At 35.6% G+C, this 14,599-nt stretch overlaps 1 protein-coding gene across 1 annotated transcript; it reads left to right on the forward strand.

The window, feature by feature from the left end:
• The first annotated feature begins 938 nt into the window (after window positions 1-938).
• On the forward strand, window positions 939-14,274 carry LOC112526668 (glycogen phosphorylase 1-like). Its single transcript, XM_025137045.1, has 22 exons — window positions 939-1,610; window positions 2,651-2,765; window positions 3,136-3,236; window positions 3,588-3,679; window positions 4,373-4,508; window positions 4,629-4,697; window positions 5,448-5,549; window positions 5,645-5,743; window positions 6,339-6,449; window positions 6,626-6,832; window positions 7,447-7,554; window positions 8,119-8,214; window positions 8,677-8,733; window positions 9,326-9,472; window positions 9,570-9,629; window positions 9,958-10,062; window positions 10,295-10,456; window positions 11,071-11,144; window positions 11,906-12,029; window positions 12,821-12,912; window positions 13,780-13,900; window positions 14,056-14,274. The coding sequence occupies exons 1-22, from the start codon at window positions 984-986 to the stop codon at window positions 14,206-14,208; spliced, it is 2,958 nt and encodes a 985-aa protein (XP_024992813.1). The 5' UTR covers window positions 939-983; the 3' UTR covers window positions 14,209-14,274.
• Window positions 14,275-14,599: the final 325 nt, after the last annotated feature.

The raw sequence follows: 14,599 nt of genomic DNA on the forward strand, positions 1-14,599 counted from the left end.
GTTAAATATATTATAATCAATATATATTATATTTTTTATTTTTTTACCATTTTGTTTGTATTAGTTAATATATTATATTATTAGAGATTTGTTTCAATTATATTTTAAAATATTATAATTGATTAATTTTTTAAGATGTCTTTTTTTGGTTATTTTACATTATTATCAGCTAGTTTTGTCAAAAATGATTTATTCCTAAGGTTAGCTATTAGCTACCAACTAGCTTATCAGGTAGTTTGCCGAATATAACCTTAAATATCATTGACTCATTTAGTAATAATAAAAAATATATGTTTATATATAATAATTTATATGATATAAAGATTTACCGTTATAAGTCACGTTTTGAAAAAATACAACGATCTCACCTTGACTCCTAAACTAGAAACTTGATATCAACGTCAAGTCATGACTCACGCCATTTTTAACCTTGATTAAAACCTTTGATCTCTGGGGCTTTTTGACAGTTGCTGAATGGTTTTGTACAGAATCATTAAATGGTTAGAATGATTAAGAGGCTCTCATGATATAATGCAAAATAAAAATATAAATTGTTTGGTAATTATTTACAATGAAATTAAAGCTCTGAATGGTTAACGAAGACCCATAATACAAAATCATTAAAAAATAATTTTTTTTACCAAACAAAATTCACCTTTTAATAATTCAAAAATTACCTCTTAATAAAACCATTAAAAAATGAACAAACAACCCATCCATCCACCCATCTCTTTCATTTGAGAGGTTTACAATGCATTGATTGAAGTTATAAATGTCACGGTTCTAAGAAAATAAAATAATGCAATTTTGCTTCACGATCACTCCACTTTTACTTTAATCGAACTTTTCCTTCTTGGATCCTTAAACCCACACACAGTGATCACACCCACAAACCCCCCGTGATCTTCTTCAACCTCTCCATCCCCATTTTCACACACACACACACACACACACTTCTGCGTATTCTTCCAAAACCTTCACCAATGTCTGCAGTTTTCCCACTCTCTCTTCTAACAATCAAATATCATCAACCACGAATTCAAAACTCTTCATCTTTAACGTTATTACAATCATTCCCACTTCCAGATTGTTCGTCATTTACTTCGATTCGAAAGAAGGCCTCCATTAATGGCTGCAAATCGATAACACGAGCTTCGAATACCGCTACTTCACCTGTGACGATCGAGAAAGATGTAGCAGACGGTACTGTTTTCGTGATTCGGGTTCAGGATCAGATGGGTTTGATCCAAGGGATTACTAGGGTTTTGAAAACCATTGGGTTTAAAATCGAGAGAACTACGGTAGAATTTGATGAAATTGAAGATTATTTTGTGACAATTAAGTTTCTAGTTACCGATTTGCATGGGAATCAGATTGACGATAATGAGAGTTTGATGAGAATTCAGAATGTGTTGATGGAAGCCATTTATGGCAGTGGAACTGTGGTGAGAAAAGCAGGGTATTTTGGGGAAAAAGAAGAACATATGTTTGGATTGATGGATGGGTTTTTGAAGAATGATCCAGTGAGTCTTCAGAAAGATATTCTTCATCATGTGGAATATACAGTAGCAAGATCTAGATTCAGTTTTGATGATTTTGAAGCTTATCAGGTAAAGACTAATAGTTTTTGAGGAAATTGTCCAAAATAGCCATTTTAGACTCTCTGATTCATTTTATAGCAGTTTTTCTGATCAGTTGACCGAAATAGTATATAAAGTATCAATTTAGCAAGTTGTTAAAGTGCTACGTCCGACATGGCAAGGAACAGGAACACTTTAACAGCCTCCGAAATCTACTTTTTATAAATATAAAATATTGCAAGTTGCTAAAGCGGCACTTCCTTGTTGACATTTCGCAATTAGCACTTTAGTAACAACAAAATTGTTAACTTATGAATAGTATATTAAAAAAATATGGATTTCACATGTTGATAAAGTGCTACTTGTAAAATCTTGGCCATTTTAGTCGACCGGTTAAAAAGGTGGCTATAAAAATGGCTATTTTGGACAATTTTTCTAGTTTTTTTTGGGCGATTTGATGTAATAATGGGCAAATGGTGACCCAAAAAACATTAGCTATTTTATGCTTTCTTGAAAAAGGAAGGTTGTAGCATACTTTATCTATTTAAATTATTCTATGACAGTGTTTCAAAAGGCTTATATGAACCCTAAAGCTTTCATTATCTTTGATATAATTGATTCCATTTTCACCATATAACTTGCTCTACCCTTGGATAAGAGGACAAATCTGCCGACATCCTACCCCATACACTACTTTCTAGTGGGATATACTGGTTTGTTTGTTTGTTTGCAATGTACTTGTATTTTTAAGAAGGCCATTCTTTTGGGAAGTAATATGATCTCCACCGGACATAGGTAACGCTTTAGCTAGTAGATGAAAGTATATTCGGGAAATACTTACGTCCACTCCTCACCTTTGCTAAGGTTTGAACCGTTCACCTCTTAAGAGACTGTGTTCTACCGGTAAACCTGGATACGGCTGGGCCAATGACCCTTGGTTAAGAAAACCACTCTTGTAGATTGGACATGTGACCTTTTGTTGATAATGTGTTTAGCATAAGGTATATGGAAATATTTTCATGATAATATGTGCAGTGGGATTTACCGGGTTCGTTTGGTTTGATTTGCAGGCGTTGTCACATAGTGTGAGGGATAGATTAATTGAGCGCTGGCACGACACCCAACAACATTTCAAAAAGAAAGATCCTAAACGTTTATACTTCCTCTCTCTTGAATTTCTAATGGGCAAGTATTTTCCTCTTTCTTCTTCGCACAACATCTATTTAGTAATCCTCCTTTTACTTCTTTCTTAAATATCGAGTAAATGTAATTGTTTTTTCTCCTTTTGTTCACCGGATATTTTAAAATGCATGACCTTTTGACGTATTTTGAGGCATTCTTGTGTTAGATATAGACATTCTTCTATCAGACAGGCGCTTTTTTAAATCTGTTAGAAGGTCATTCATTTAAAAAAAAAGATGTAAGAAGGTTATTCTCCTAAATAACCCTCCCCTCTCCAACAAGAACGAATGTTACTTTTGCCTCTTCAGTCGAACTATTTTCTATCTCTTTTTATGTATTCATGTTTCATTACACTATTAAGTTGTTTTTTCAGGTCGTTCGTTGTCAAATAGTGTTAATAACCTCGGTATTCGGGATCAATGTGCTGAAGCCTTAAACCAGCTCGGGTTTGAGTATGAAGTTTTGGCCGAGCAGGTTAGCTAATTGTATGCTGACGTGGAAGTGTAACTTTCATCCTCGTAGAGACGTTATGCAATCTTTTGAAATTGGACTTTCATAGCAAACAACCTGTTCCTCTATTATCCATCGATTGCCATATTTTCATGCATTATGAGATGTAAACTAGGTATCTAAATGTTTGAGATGTCGCATCTGAGATACCAAAATGAAGGCTTTGAATATTCGTTACACAAACTAGGAATCAGACCAAAGTTCGTTGCATTGTTATACTTCTTTTTTGTTCTAGTATTATTTTTGAATTTGTTGCCTGCATATTGGATACTTATTCATATATGAATGCATAAACTATTTTTGTTATTTCTAAAGGAAGGAGATACGGCCCTTGGCAATGGTGGCTTAGCCCGCCTTTCTGCTTGCCAAATGGATTCTTTAGCAACTTTGGATTATCCAGCATGGGGGTAACATTTGATTCTTCATCTGGTTCCTATTAATTTATAAAAATAGTAATTCATGTAGGCATTTTTAATTCACTAGTTAGTGTAAAAATTGAACATCAACCAAATGGTTTCCTGGCAATCCTTGATGTGAAAAAAGGGCCGAGTAAGAGAGTTTTTCCTTCTTTACCAAGTCAACATCTTGGTCAACGTCATTTGTCGGTCAGAGTGTATGGTAAGAAACATCACCTGTATGAATAAAGCGTGTGGATTAATATATTGTATAGATTGTGAAGGTTATTTGTTCGGGAGGGTTTTTTCACAAAAGGAAGGGCGTGTAGTTTAATTGGGATGGATAGACTTGGAAAAAACTTGGCTTTCCGGATAAAGCTTCCCCCTAGAATCCTACTAAATAAGCCAATTGATATATCATTAAACCACTACCAAACAATCATGTATAACTGACCAAATAAGCTGTGAGTCCCATTAAGCTCATTAAGTTGCTAAAAAAGGCCCCAAGTCTCTTTTACCCGGTAAGAGGTGGTCGGCAATTTTAAACATCCACCAAGTGTTGGAGTACCACATCGTACAGACTTGGACCATTTCTTCTCAATATATGTTGCAACCTCCCTTCTCTCCTCAAATGCTCTTTTGGAGAGTAATCAAATGGGGTTCCACATATTCTCACATTAAGGTCATTTTCCTCTGATATTTCAGATATGGACTCCGGTACCAATATGGGCTATTTCGGCAGATAATATTGGATGGCTACCAGCATGAACAGCCTGATTATTGGTTGAACTTTGGAAATCCATGGGAAATAGAGCGGGTCCATGTATCATATGCTGTGAAGGTCTGAAAGTTCTTATTTATCTTTTTTTCAAATATACTTATTATACTTCTATATCGATTTATTTACTCCTATTTATTTCGTGCGATAATTCTAAATTTCTTTTACTGGTCACTGAATCAGTTTTATGGGACCGTAAAAGAGGAGGTTGTGAACGGAGAGAAATGTAAAGTTTGGATTCCTGGAGAAACAGTGAGTTATTTCCCCTATACAAAATTTGCTTCAAGTTCTAAGCATACCATAAACATATACATATACATATATATATATATATATATACAGAGAGAGAGAGAGAGAGTCTACTTCTACAAACCCAATAAATCGCACAAACTTACAAACTAGTTTTCATGTTTTGTTTCATATATGAAGCAATAGGTGTGAAAATGCAGTGTTTATATAGTGTTGTTTTCTATGTGAAGCGTTCATTCGTTCAAGACTGTTTTTATTTCCACACACAAAAAAGTCGTGAACGTTTCACATATGAAACAACACTGTGTGCACACTGTATTTTCACACGTGTAACACATGAAAACAGGTCGTTAAGTTTGTACGATTTATTGGGTTTGTAAATGATTATGTGTGTGTGTGTATATATATATATATATATATAGAGAGAGAGAGAGAGAGAGTGAGAGAGGGAGAGGTTTAGGGGAAAACTCTAAAAAATTGAAAAATTGAGGAACACTCTGGTATATGGACGGTATGCACATGTGCATACAAGTAATCGAAGCTGTCTTTTGGTTTTTATGCACGTGTGCATGTTATGCACATGTGCATAGCGGACAAAATGCTTACAAATTACTTGTATGCACATGTGCATACTGTCTAGATGAATGGTTACCAAGGTATTTCTCAGTTTTTCATTTTTTGGCAGTTTTCCCCCTGACTGTATGTGTGTGTGTGTGCATTCTTGCATCTGATTTTCTCCCCCTTCTTTTGTAGGTTGAAGCTGTTGCTTATGACAATCCTATACCTGGTTATGGAACAAGAAACACAATCAATCTCCGTCTATGGGCTGCTAAACCGAGTGATGGATATGATATAGTGAGAATGTTGAAGCTTTGTGATTCTTTCCTTTTATGTAGGTTTGAATATTTATTTTATTTAAATTATGAGTTCAAGTGTCGTTTTTATTGCAGGAGTCTTATACTACCGGAGATTATATCAATGCTATCGTAAATAGACAAAAAGCAGAAATAATAAGCAATGTCCTATATCCCGATGACCGTTCTTATCAGGTAGAAAATTCACATCTACAATCCGTGTCCGTCTTTAATTTGTTGGAGGGGGGCGTGTCGGAGTCCCACATCGGCTAGACTTGGACGGTTGGACCCTTTCCCCATAGAACATGTTGGAAGTTGGAACTTCTTTTCGAGGGGAAATTGTCCAAAATAGCCGATCAGGCCTCCCATCTTCACTTTATCGCCACCTTTTCAAGAAATTAACCGAAATAGCTGGATATGATGCAAGTAGCACTTACAAAACTTGTAACCCACTTTTTCCAATAAAATAATGAGAAAAGTTAGATACGCAAGTAGCACTTACGCAACTTGCGCAATATCTAATGTTTCTGATTATTTTATTGGAAAAAGTGGGCTACGCAAGTAGCTTAAGTGCTACCTGAGTAATCTTCGGCTATTTCAGTCACAATGTTGGAAAGGTGGCTATAAAGTGAAAAAGGGAGGCCTGATTGGTTATTTTGGACAATTTCCCATTTTTTTGGGAGTAATTTAATGAGGTTCTACATATTCCCACAAATGTTTTATATGTTATTTATGAATCTATAATTCCATGTTTATGAAGTATTTAACGACTCTGAGCTTCTATTTTCAGGGGAAGGAGCTACGACTAAAACAACAATATTTCTTTGTCTCCGCATCATTACAAGATATTATTCGGAGGTTCAAAGATGATCATGGAAACTTTGACAACTTCCCAGAAAAGGTTGGGGATTCAATTGCTCGTATCTTTGCTATATTTATTTATTTATGGTAAAGCACACATCAGACTTTCTTGCTTTTTTTGAGGTATAGCATATTTATATATGGCAAGAAGGTTGGGATCTACTCCTAACCTGAATAATGATACTCCTTGGCAATTGACCCCTTGGTGCTATGCAGGTTGCTTTGCAGTTGAATGATACCCATCCATCTATTTCAATAGCTGAGCTTATGAGGGTGCTTCTTGATGAAGAAAAATTGGGTTGGAAAAGAGCATGGGATATTGTACGCCAAGTCTTTTCTTTTACTACTCACACAGTACAACACGAGGCATTGGAAAAGGTCCCTGTGGACCTAATGGAGAGCGTTTTACCCCGCCATCTACAAGTGAGTTATCTTGCTGAAACTCTTTAATATGGGCACAACCTGCCTTTTTTCTTGAGTATATTATATATAAAGTCAGGTTTGGGGAAAACCGCAAAAAGATGAACAATTGAGGAACACCGTGGTATCCCTTCATCTAGACTGTTTGCACATGTGCATACAAGTAATTTGTAAGCAGTTTGTCCGGTATGCACATGTGCATAACATGCAAACGTGCATAAAAACCAAGAAACTACTTCAATTACTTGTATGCACATGTGCATACCATCCAGATAGGTGTTCCTCAGTTTTTCATTTTTTTAGGGTTTTCCTCTGAACCCCATTCTATATATATAGCAGATACTCCATGCACACTCCTCGTATTTGTTGAGGTTTGTACCCTTAAGCTCTTGGGAGGCTAGGCTCTAACGATAACCCAGGTACCGATGGGCCAATGACCCTTTGGTCACAATATGGCAACCATTATCGCATTATGTGAATTTATCATTATATTGGTTACTTTTGCACAAAGGGATCATTTTAATTCGTATAAATCCTGAATATAATTCTTTTCTATTGGTGACTGAAAGAATGTTTATCTTTTCTAATTTATAATTCTTCTGATATCTTTTTTCCAGATTATATATGATATAAACTTTAAGTTCATGGAGGATTTGAAAAAGAAGATAGGACAGGACTATGCCCGCCTGTCTCGGATGTCAATTGTTGAAGAAGGTGCTGTCAAGGTATCCAGAACCCTAAGAGCCTGTTTAATTTGACGTAATGTTTTTGAGGGATTTGGATTTCGTGGAAGGATTTGGAATCTTTGGTCTGTTTGATTTGTAGGAGATAGAATGGAATTGAATTCCATTCACAAAATTCTTTATGAATAATTTATAAAAATAACTAAATCACCTTTTGTATTAATTGATTATTATTACAAAACAAGTGTTTTTAACATATTTTAAAACATTATTACAAAAAAGTCCTATGAAATCCCCAAAATACCAACTTCCCCCATTGGATTTCTAAATCCCGTGTTTGTGGGATCTCAATTTCGGACTTTCCTAAGGTTGTGTAGTTTCAATATCTTGGTTATGTTTTTCTTGTACTTGCTACTATTTATATTGTTGTTGCTTGCTGATATCTAGTTTTTAAGAATAAAGCATATCCGTCTTTCTCTCTGTCTAGTTGTATTGCTATCCTCGTATCTAGCTTTTCAAATTTTAGGATATATGTATTTCTCCTTTTCACTAGCCGGGGGTCTTCTAAATACATGGACTGCCTGCTTATACGTTTTGAATTGACAGAATATTAGAGTGGCGAATTTGTCCATTGTTTGTTCTCACACCATTAACGGAGTCTCCAGAGCTCATTCTGAATTGCTAAAAACACGAGTATTCACGGTAAACCATATTACAATGCATTATATATATATATATATATATATAGAGAGAGAGAGAGAGAGAGAGAGAGAGAGGGAGGGAGAGAGAAAGGGAGGTTCAGGGGAAAACCTCCAAAAAATGAAAAATTGAGAAACACCCTAGGAATCATTCATTCATCTGGACGGTATGCACATGTGCATATAAGTAATTGAAGTTGTTTCTTAAATTTTATGCACGTGTGCATGCTATGCAAATGTGCATACCGGAAAAATTGCTTAGAAGTTACTTGTATGCACATGTGCATACCGTCCGGATGAATAGTTACTAGGGTGTCCTCAGTTTTTCAATTTTTTTGCGGTTTTCGCTTCAACCTGACCCTATATATATGTATATTTCTTTTTTAGATATTCATTTTTTGAATATATCCTTTTGAAAAACCATTCATCTTAAGAATAAACTACTTTAACCATGCCTTAATTGCAGGATTTTTATGAGCTATGGCCTGAGAAATTTCAGTACAAGACAAATGGAGTAACTCAGGTAGATTGTTTTCGACAAATAGTAAATGTCCACAATAAAAAAAAGCACATAGTTTTCGAAATATTTAGTTATTAAACGTTTTAATTAACTAAATGATAGTTTTACCCTTAGTACTAGAGGGAGTAATGAATTTCTCCATCTCATGATTAAGGGTAGCATTGGAAAGTAGACACTTACTTTTGAAGTGGACTTCTTTTTTGAGTAGCCGTGGGTATTCGGGCCAGCTTACGTGCACCAACCAATCCCCCCGGCGACCACAAATGGCCTGGAGTCATAGTGGGTAGTGGCAATCCCATCTTCCCCAGGTTTGCATCTATAACTACAAAAGGAATCCCGAAAAGAATTTTCTTTTTTGTCATCTTTTACATTTACTTGAAACCATTTCCAAAATACCACCTTGGGCCACTGGGGATTTTCTTGTTTGTTATCTTCATAGACCCACGGGATTAATCGAGATGTGCAGAAGCTAGCTCAGACATCCACGGTTACCAAAAGTAAAAAGAAAAAAAGCCGATTACAAGTGAAACACCATTCCGCTAAAGTGAAATCTAAATACTAAAATGGACAGGCTAACTTCGTTTATTTACTTCAGCGTCGATGGATCGTAGTAAGCAATCCTTCTCTATGTGCTCTTATCTCGAAGTGGCTTGGAACAGATGCTTGGATTCGTGATGTTGACCTATTAGCTCGTCTCAGAGAGTATGCATCGAATTCTGACCTACAAAAAGAATTGCAGATGGTAACTTGATGTTGAGATTCTACGGTTTCTTGGCGATTTGCTTTTACTGTGTTGATTAATGTGGTGTTTGCCAAAAACCGATCTTTTTGGTGTTCAGGTGAAGAAGGTCAATAAATTGAGGCTTGCTGAATACATTGAAACGATGAGCGGAGTGAAGGTTTCAAATAACTTATTTATCTTTGTATAATTTTGATGTGAATCTTGTTATGCATTTGGTACACGGACTGGACGGACGAGACAAAGGTAGGTGGGTGAAAGAATTCTGGAAGGTTTTAGAGTTTTAATTTGATATGTGTAGTTTAGTAATTTACCGATCTTGTCCCTATCTCCCCAGAAAAAAAAATGCATTTTATCCCACTCGGGTCGTGTACTGTCGCCAAACGTGGGATAACAAGTTATGTACTGTTTTGTCCTGTCTTGTGTACCAAACGCACCCTAAGGGCTTAGGTGTGTTCTTACCCAAAAATTTTAAACCGCAATTGCAGGTTAGTTTGGATGCAATGTTCGATGTGCAGATAAAGAGAATTCATGAATATAAACGACAATTGTTGAATATATTAGGTGTTATTCATCGATATGACTCCATAAAGGTATCAATCTAGTTTATATTTTACTTCTTTTCAGTCATATTTGCACAAGCCGAGGTCTTCTCAGAAACAACTGCTCTACCATCAGGGGGTAAATGTCAGTTCAGACAGTTCTGCATACATCTCACCCCTCTCAGACCCTGCTTTCTAGCGGGATATTTGTTTGGTTTCTTTTGAGCCATATTTGAAGTGAAAATATTTTCCCGTCTTCTCTAACTTAATTGTAATTTATAAGAATATGGAGAAAAGTGAAAGACGGAAAGTTGTACCTCGTGTTTGCATAATCGGAGGGAAAGCTCCTCCTGGTTACGAGATTGCAAAGAAGGTCATCAAGCTTTGCCACGCTGTTGCAGAAACAATTAACAACGACAGTGATGTAGGGGACCTCCTTAAACTGGTAAACTAGCCACAATTCTCGGTATTTCTTTATTCTTCTAGTGGGCTGTACGAGCTTTCTGGTAACCATGGGTGTCTGGCCAGCTTGTGCATATGTCAACCAATCCCATGGGGCTCTGAAGATAACTGCCAGGCCCAGAGGAGACTCGGGGCCTGTTTGTTAGCAGCTTAATGAGCTTAATGGGACTCACGACTTATTCGGTTAGCTATACATGACTGTTTGGTAGTGGCTTAATGATGTAGAAACTGACTTATTCCATAGGCTTCTATGGGGGAGTTCCAAACCTGTCATCCTCAATTAAGAAACATGTTCATTCCATCTATGAAAAACCCTCCCAAACAAAAACCTTCCTAATCTATACAGAGAGATTAATCCACACAGACAACTTTATCCATTCAGGAATTAACGGAAAATCATCCAAATCTCAGCCAGGAAAATCCCCAGTGACCCTGAGGAGACTCGAACTGGCGACCTAAGGGGAGGAGCCCTAAGGTCTAGTCTTTATTTGCTGGTTGAGAGCTGCTTGATCTAATCTTCTATTGAAAATAAGCATTCGTGCAACTCAACGCCAATACTTGGGATAAAGTCTGAGTCGGGTTTCGTTTCTCTTGCAGGTTTTCATTCCCGATTACAATGTTTCTGTTGCGGAATTAGTTATTCCTGGAAGTGACCTTTCACAACACATTAGGTCCGTATTTCTCAATGCAATTTAGGAGTAATATTGCAAACCTGTCACTTAAGTTTCATGGAAGTAGATCCAAAAATATGTATCCGTAGTCATGTACCAAGTATTCCATCCGATGAAGCTTGCAAGTTCCTTTTCTAGAAATCCCAAGAAAATTGCAACAGTTCTTTATTTTTGGAAATATTTCCAAGTTAAAAGTATGTACTTTCCCATCCGGGCAAAATGCAACGAAGCAAATTTTGCCTTGGTTCCTATTCAGTAATTTTTTTCTCAATCAATGTAACAAAGTTTCAAATATCCATATTCTTTTATACATTTTGACCGGTAACCTGTTGATCTTGTAAAATATGATGACATGGATGTCAAGTTTAGTCCACTTAGCCGAATCCCTTTTAAAAACAGGTATCCATGTCATCAAATGTTACAAGATCAGCCGGTCAAAATGAGCGAATAGTAAATCCAGAACTTCTGTTATAAAAAATTATTTTACACTAAATATGAACTAAACCAAACTTTGTTGCATTTGTGATGCATTTTGACCTTCCCATTATTATAATTATTGATAACTTTATGGTAATGATTAGCTCTAAAAATTGAAAGGGTATTTTAGATATTTGACAAATAGTGGATTTTCTAAATCCACATTCCGAGTTGAATACTACGATATTGCAGTAGGGTGGAGAAAGTTCGAAATAGACATCAGTTCTTAGTACCATATTGTTTGGAAGTAGTTTTTAGATATATTTGTGCATTTTTCTATGCAGCACCGCAGGACATGAGGCATCCGGGACCGGAAGCATGAAATTTCTAATGAATGGATGTTTGTTGCTTGCCACAGCCGATGGATCCACGAATGAAATTATTGAAGAAATAGGTGCAGAAAACATGGTAACTCCAAATCTATTATAAATCTGATCATTCGTTTGCTTTTACAAATCCCTGTGTAGGTTAATCCATCCGTCCCAAAATAAGGGTCCACATTTCCATTTAGTTTGTCCAAAATAAATGTCCATTTCCCATATCTACTCTTGATTATGAGATGGAGAAATTCATTCTTCTCTCTGATATTATGGGTAAAATTGTCATTTAGTTACTCACTCCGTCCCAAAATAAATGTCTACAATGAAAAAGGCACATAATTTTATAAATATGTAATAATTACATTTTCTAATAAACTAAATAATGTTGTAAGGTAAGTGTGCCATCGTCCAAAGATATGACGATAGATATATCAAAGTTAGATTAGAACCGAAATATCGTGTAGTTAGATTAGAAATGAAATATTTCATGGTTATCTAGTTGTAACACATCCCTATATAAAAAGGGCTTATAATTAATGAGAATTGATGGGTTCCTTTTCTTTGTTCATAATTGTTATATTTCGTTTTTCCTATAACAAATAACAATTTTTTCTTTAATGGATAATGTATTTATTCATCATAATTAAGGGTGAAATTGGAAAGTAGACACCTATTTTTGAAAGTGGACACTTATTCTGGGACAAACTAAATAAAAATATGGACACTTAATTTGGGACGTAGGAGTAATTTAAAAGTGTACTAATTACACATTTCTATAACAGTGTATCTTTTTCATTGTGGACATTTAGTTTTGGACGAAGGGAGTATTTGGTTGTTCAAAGGCCGAGTTGACAAGATTCTTTGTTTTTCTATCCACAGTTTATATTCGGGGCAAAGATCAATGAAGTCCCAACATTGCGTGAGAAAGGATCTACCGTTAAAGCACCCCTTCAGTTTGCACGGGTTGTGAGGTAAGAACGGCTTTACTAGTTTGAATTCTATTGAAAGGAGATTAAATGCTTTTTTTATGAAAATGCAATATTTGACCATTCAGGTAGTTTTGTATTTGACTATTAGTCAAATATCTAAACCAGTCATTCGATAAAGAACAAAATAGGGCACCAAACAAATGGGTAAACTAGAAAATTTAGAATGAAGTTTTGTCAAAATGGGAGTGAATTGTGTTATGTATTTCTCTCTATGTCACATATTTCACAAGCTGATGGTTTTCATGGAAATAACTGTTCTATTATTTGGGGTAGAGGTCAGGTCTACATATATCTCTTACCTTCCCCACACCCCACCTCCATGTGGGATATATATATATATATATATATATATATATATATATATATATAGGGGAGCGATCAAATGAAAACCACTCAATTTGTAAAAACCTCATTCAACCAATCATAATTTTTCATTTTGTTCATTTTTTTGTAATTATGAGAGGTTGATTAATCATTTTTATTGTGGATGGTGTTAATCATGAAGATTATCATCTTCATTATTTAATTTTAGAGAAATACATGAAACTGTTTCATTAAAATTTCATTAAGTAGTAATATGAAACAATTTTATAACTATATATGAAACAACTTCATCAAAAAAAGTATTATATGAAACAATTTTACAAGATTAAACAATTTCATAAAAAATTTTTATAAGATTAAACAATGAAATCGACGGATGAGGGTGGTTTGCACGGTTTATACAAATTGGAGTGGTTTTTATTTGAGCGCTCCTCTCTCTCTCTCTCTCTCTCTATATATATATATATATGTATATGTAATGGGTTCGTTTGGTTTGGTTTGGTTTTGATAAATGAAAATTTCTAGGATGGTGAGAGACGGGTATTTTGGATTCAAAGACTACTTCAAATCATTGTGCGACACCATAGAGAATGGCAAAGATTTCTATCTCGTGGGGGCAGATTTCGCTAGCTATCTAGAAGCTCAGGTAAGCTGAGTAATTTTCCTAAATATCAAGTTTACTGGTTCTTACAACAAAACACTTGGTAAGCAGTTATTTTCAGTCGGTGCTTACCCAGACTGCACTCCGACTTGGTTACTACTTACCCAGTTTGTGTTGGTAAACGGTTTATACAAGTGCAGGCTGCAGTGGATAGAGCATATGTCGATAAGGAGAAATGGAGCAAGATGAGCATACTTTGTACTGCTGGCTCGGGAAGATTTAGCAGCGATCGAACAATCGAAGATTACGCAGAGAAAACCTGGGGGATCGAGCCTTGTAAATGCAACTCCTAATTCTTCCTTTTGGTGTTGTAATTGCAAATCATATTGTTGTTCAATAAAGTAGTTTTGATCTCTGTATAATTGGCATTATATATAGATCATGCATCATGGGCTTGATTGGACTTTTATTAAGGCCACACTTCAAAAGGTGAATCCTTTTCGGATCGAATCGGTATACTGAAAATGTAAAAATCCCCTTGTGGCAATGGAGGTTCAAATGCAATGACTCCGGGTTATCTGCAAAACAGGTTGTTGTGGTCGTCCTGGGATTAGTCGGCTCGCATAGCGGGTTGGATATCCAGGTTAATCAAAAAAAGAAAAAGAAAGTAAGGTTTGATTTTGACATATGAAATAGAATTTATGAGGAGTTTATTTAAGCTATGTTTAGCAAACTAGCTTAACC

This window comes from Cynara cardunculus (genome assembly GCF_001531365.2).
Source record: "Cynara cardunculus var. scolymus isolate 2C chromosome LG 14, CcrdV1, whole genome shotgun sequence".
In the NCBI taxonomy this organism is placed as follows: domain Eukaryota; kingdom Viridiplantae; phylum Streptophyta; class Magnoliopsida; order Asterales; family Asteraceae; genus Cynara; species Cynara cardunculus.

What these genes read in the sequence shown, in the direction of transcription:
- LOC112526668 (XM_025137045.1), top strand. Translation starts at nt 984, where the DNA reads ATGTCTGCAGTTTTCCCACTCTCTCTTCTAACAATCAAATATCATCAA. An exon ending in ATGATTTTGAAGCTTATCAG is followed by an intron (nt 1,611 to 2,650) that starts GTAAAGACTAAT and finishes TTTGATTTGCAG; the next exon opens with GCGTTGTCACATAGTGTGAG. An exon ending in AAACGATGAGCGGAGTGAAG is followed by an intron (nt 9,630 to 9,957) that starts GTTTCAAATAAC and finishes CCGCAATTGCAG; the next exon opens with GTTAGTTTGGATGCAATGTT.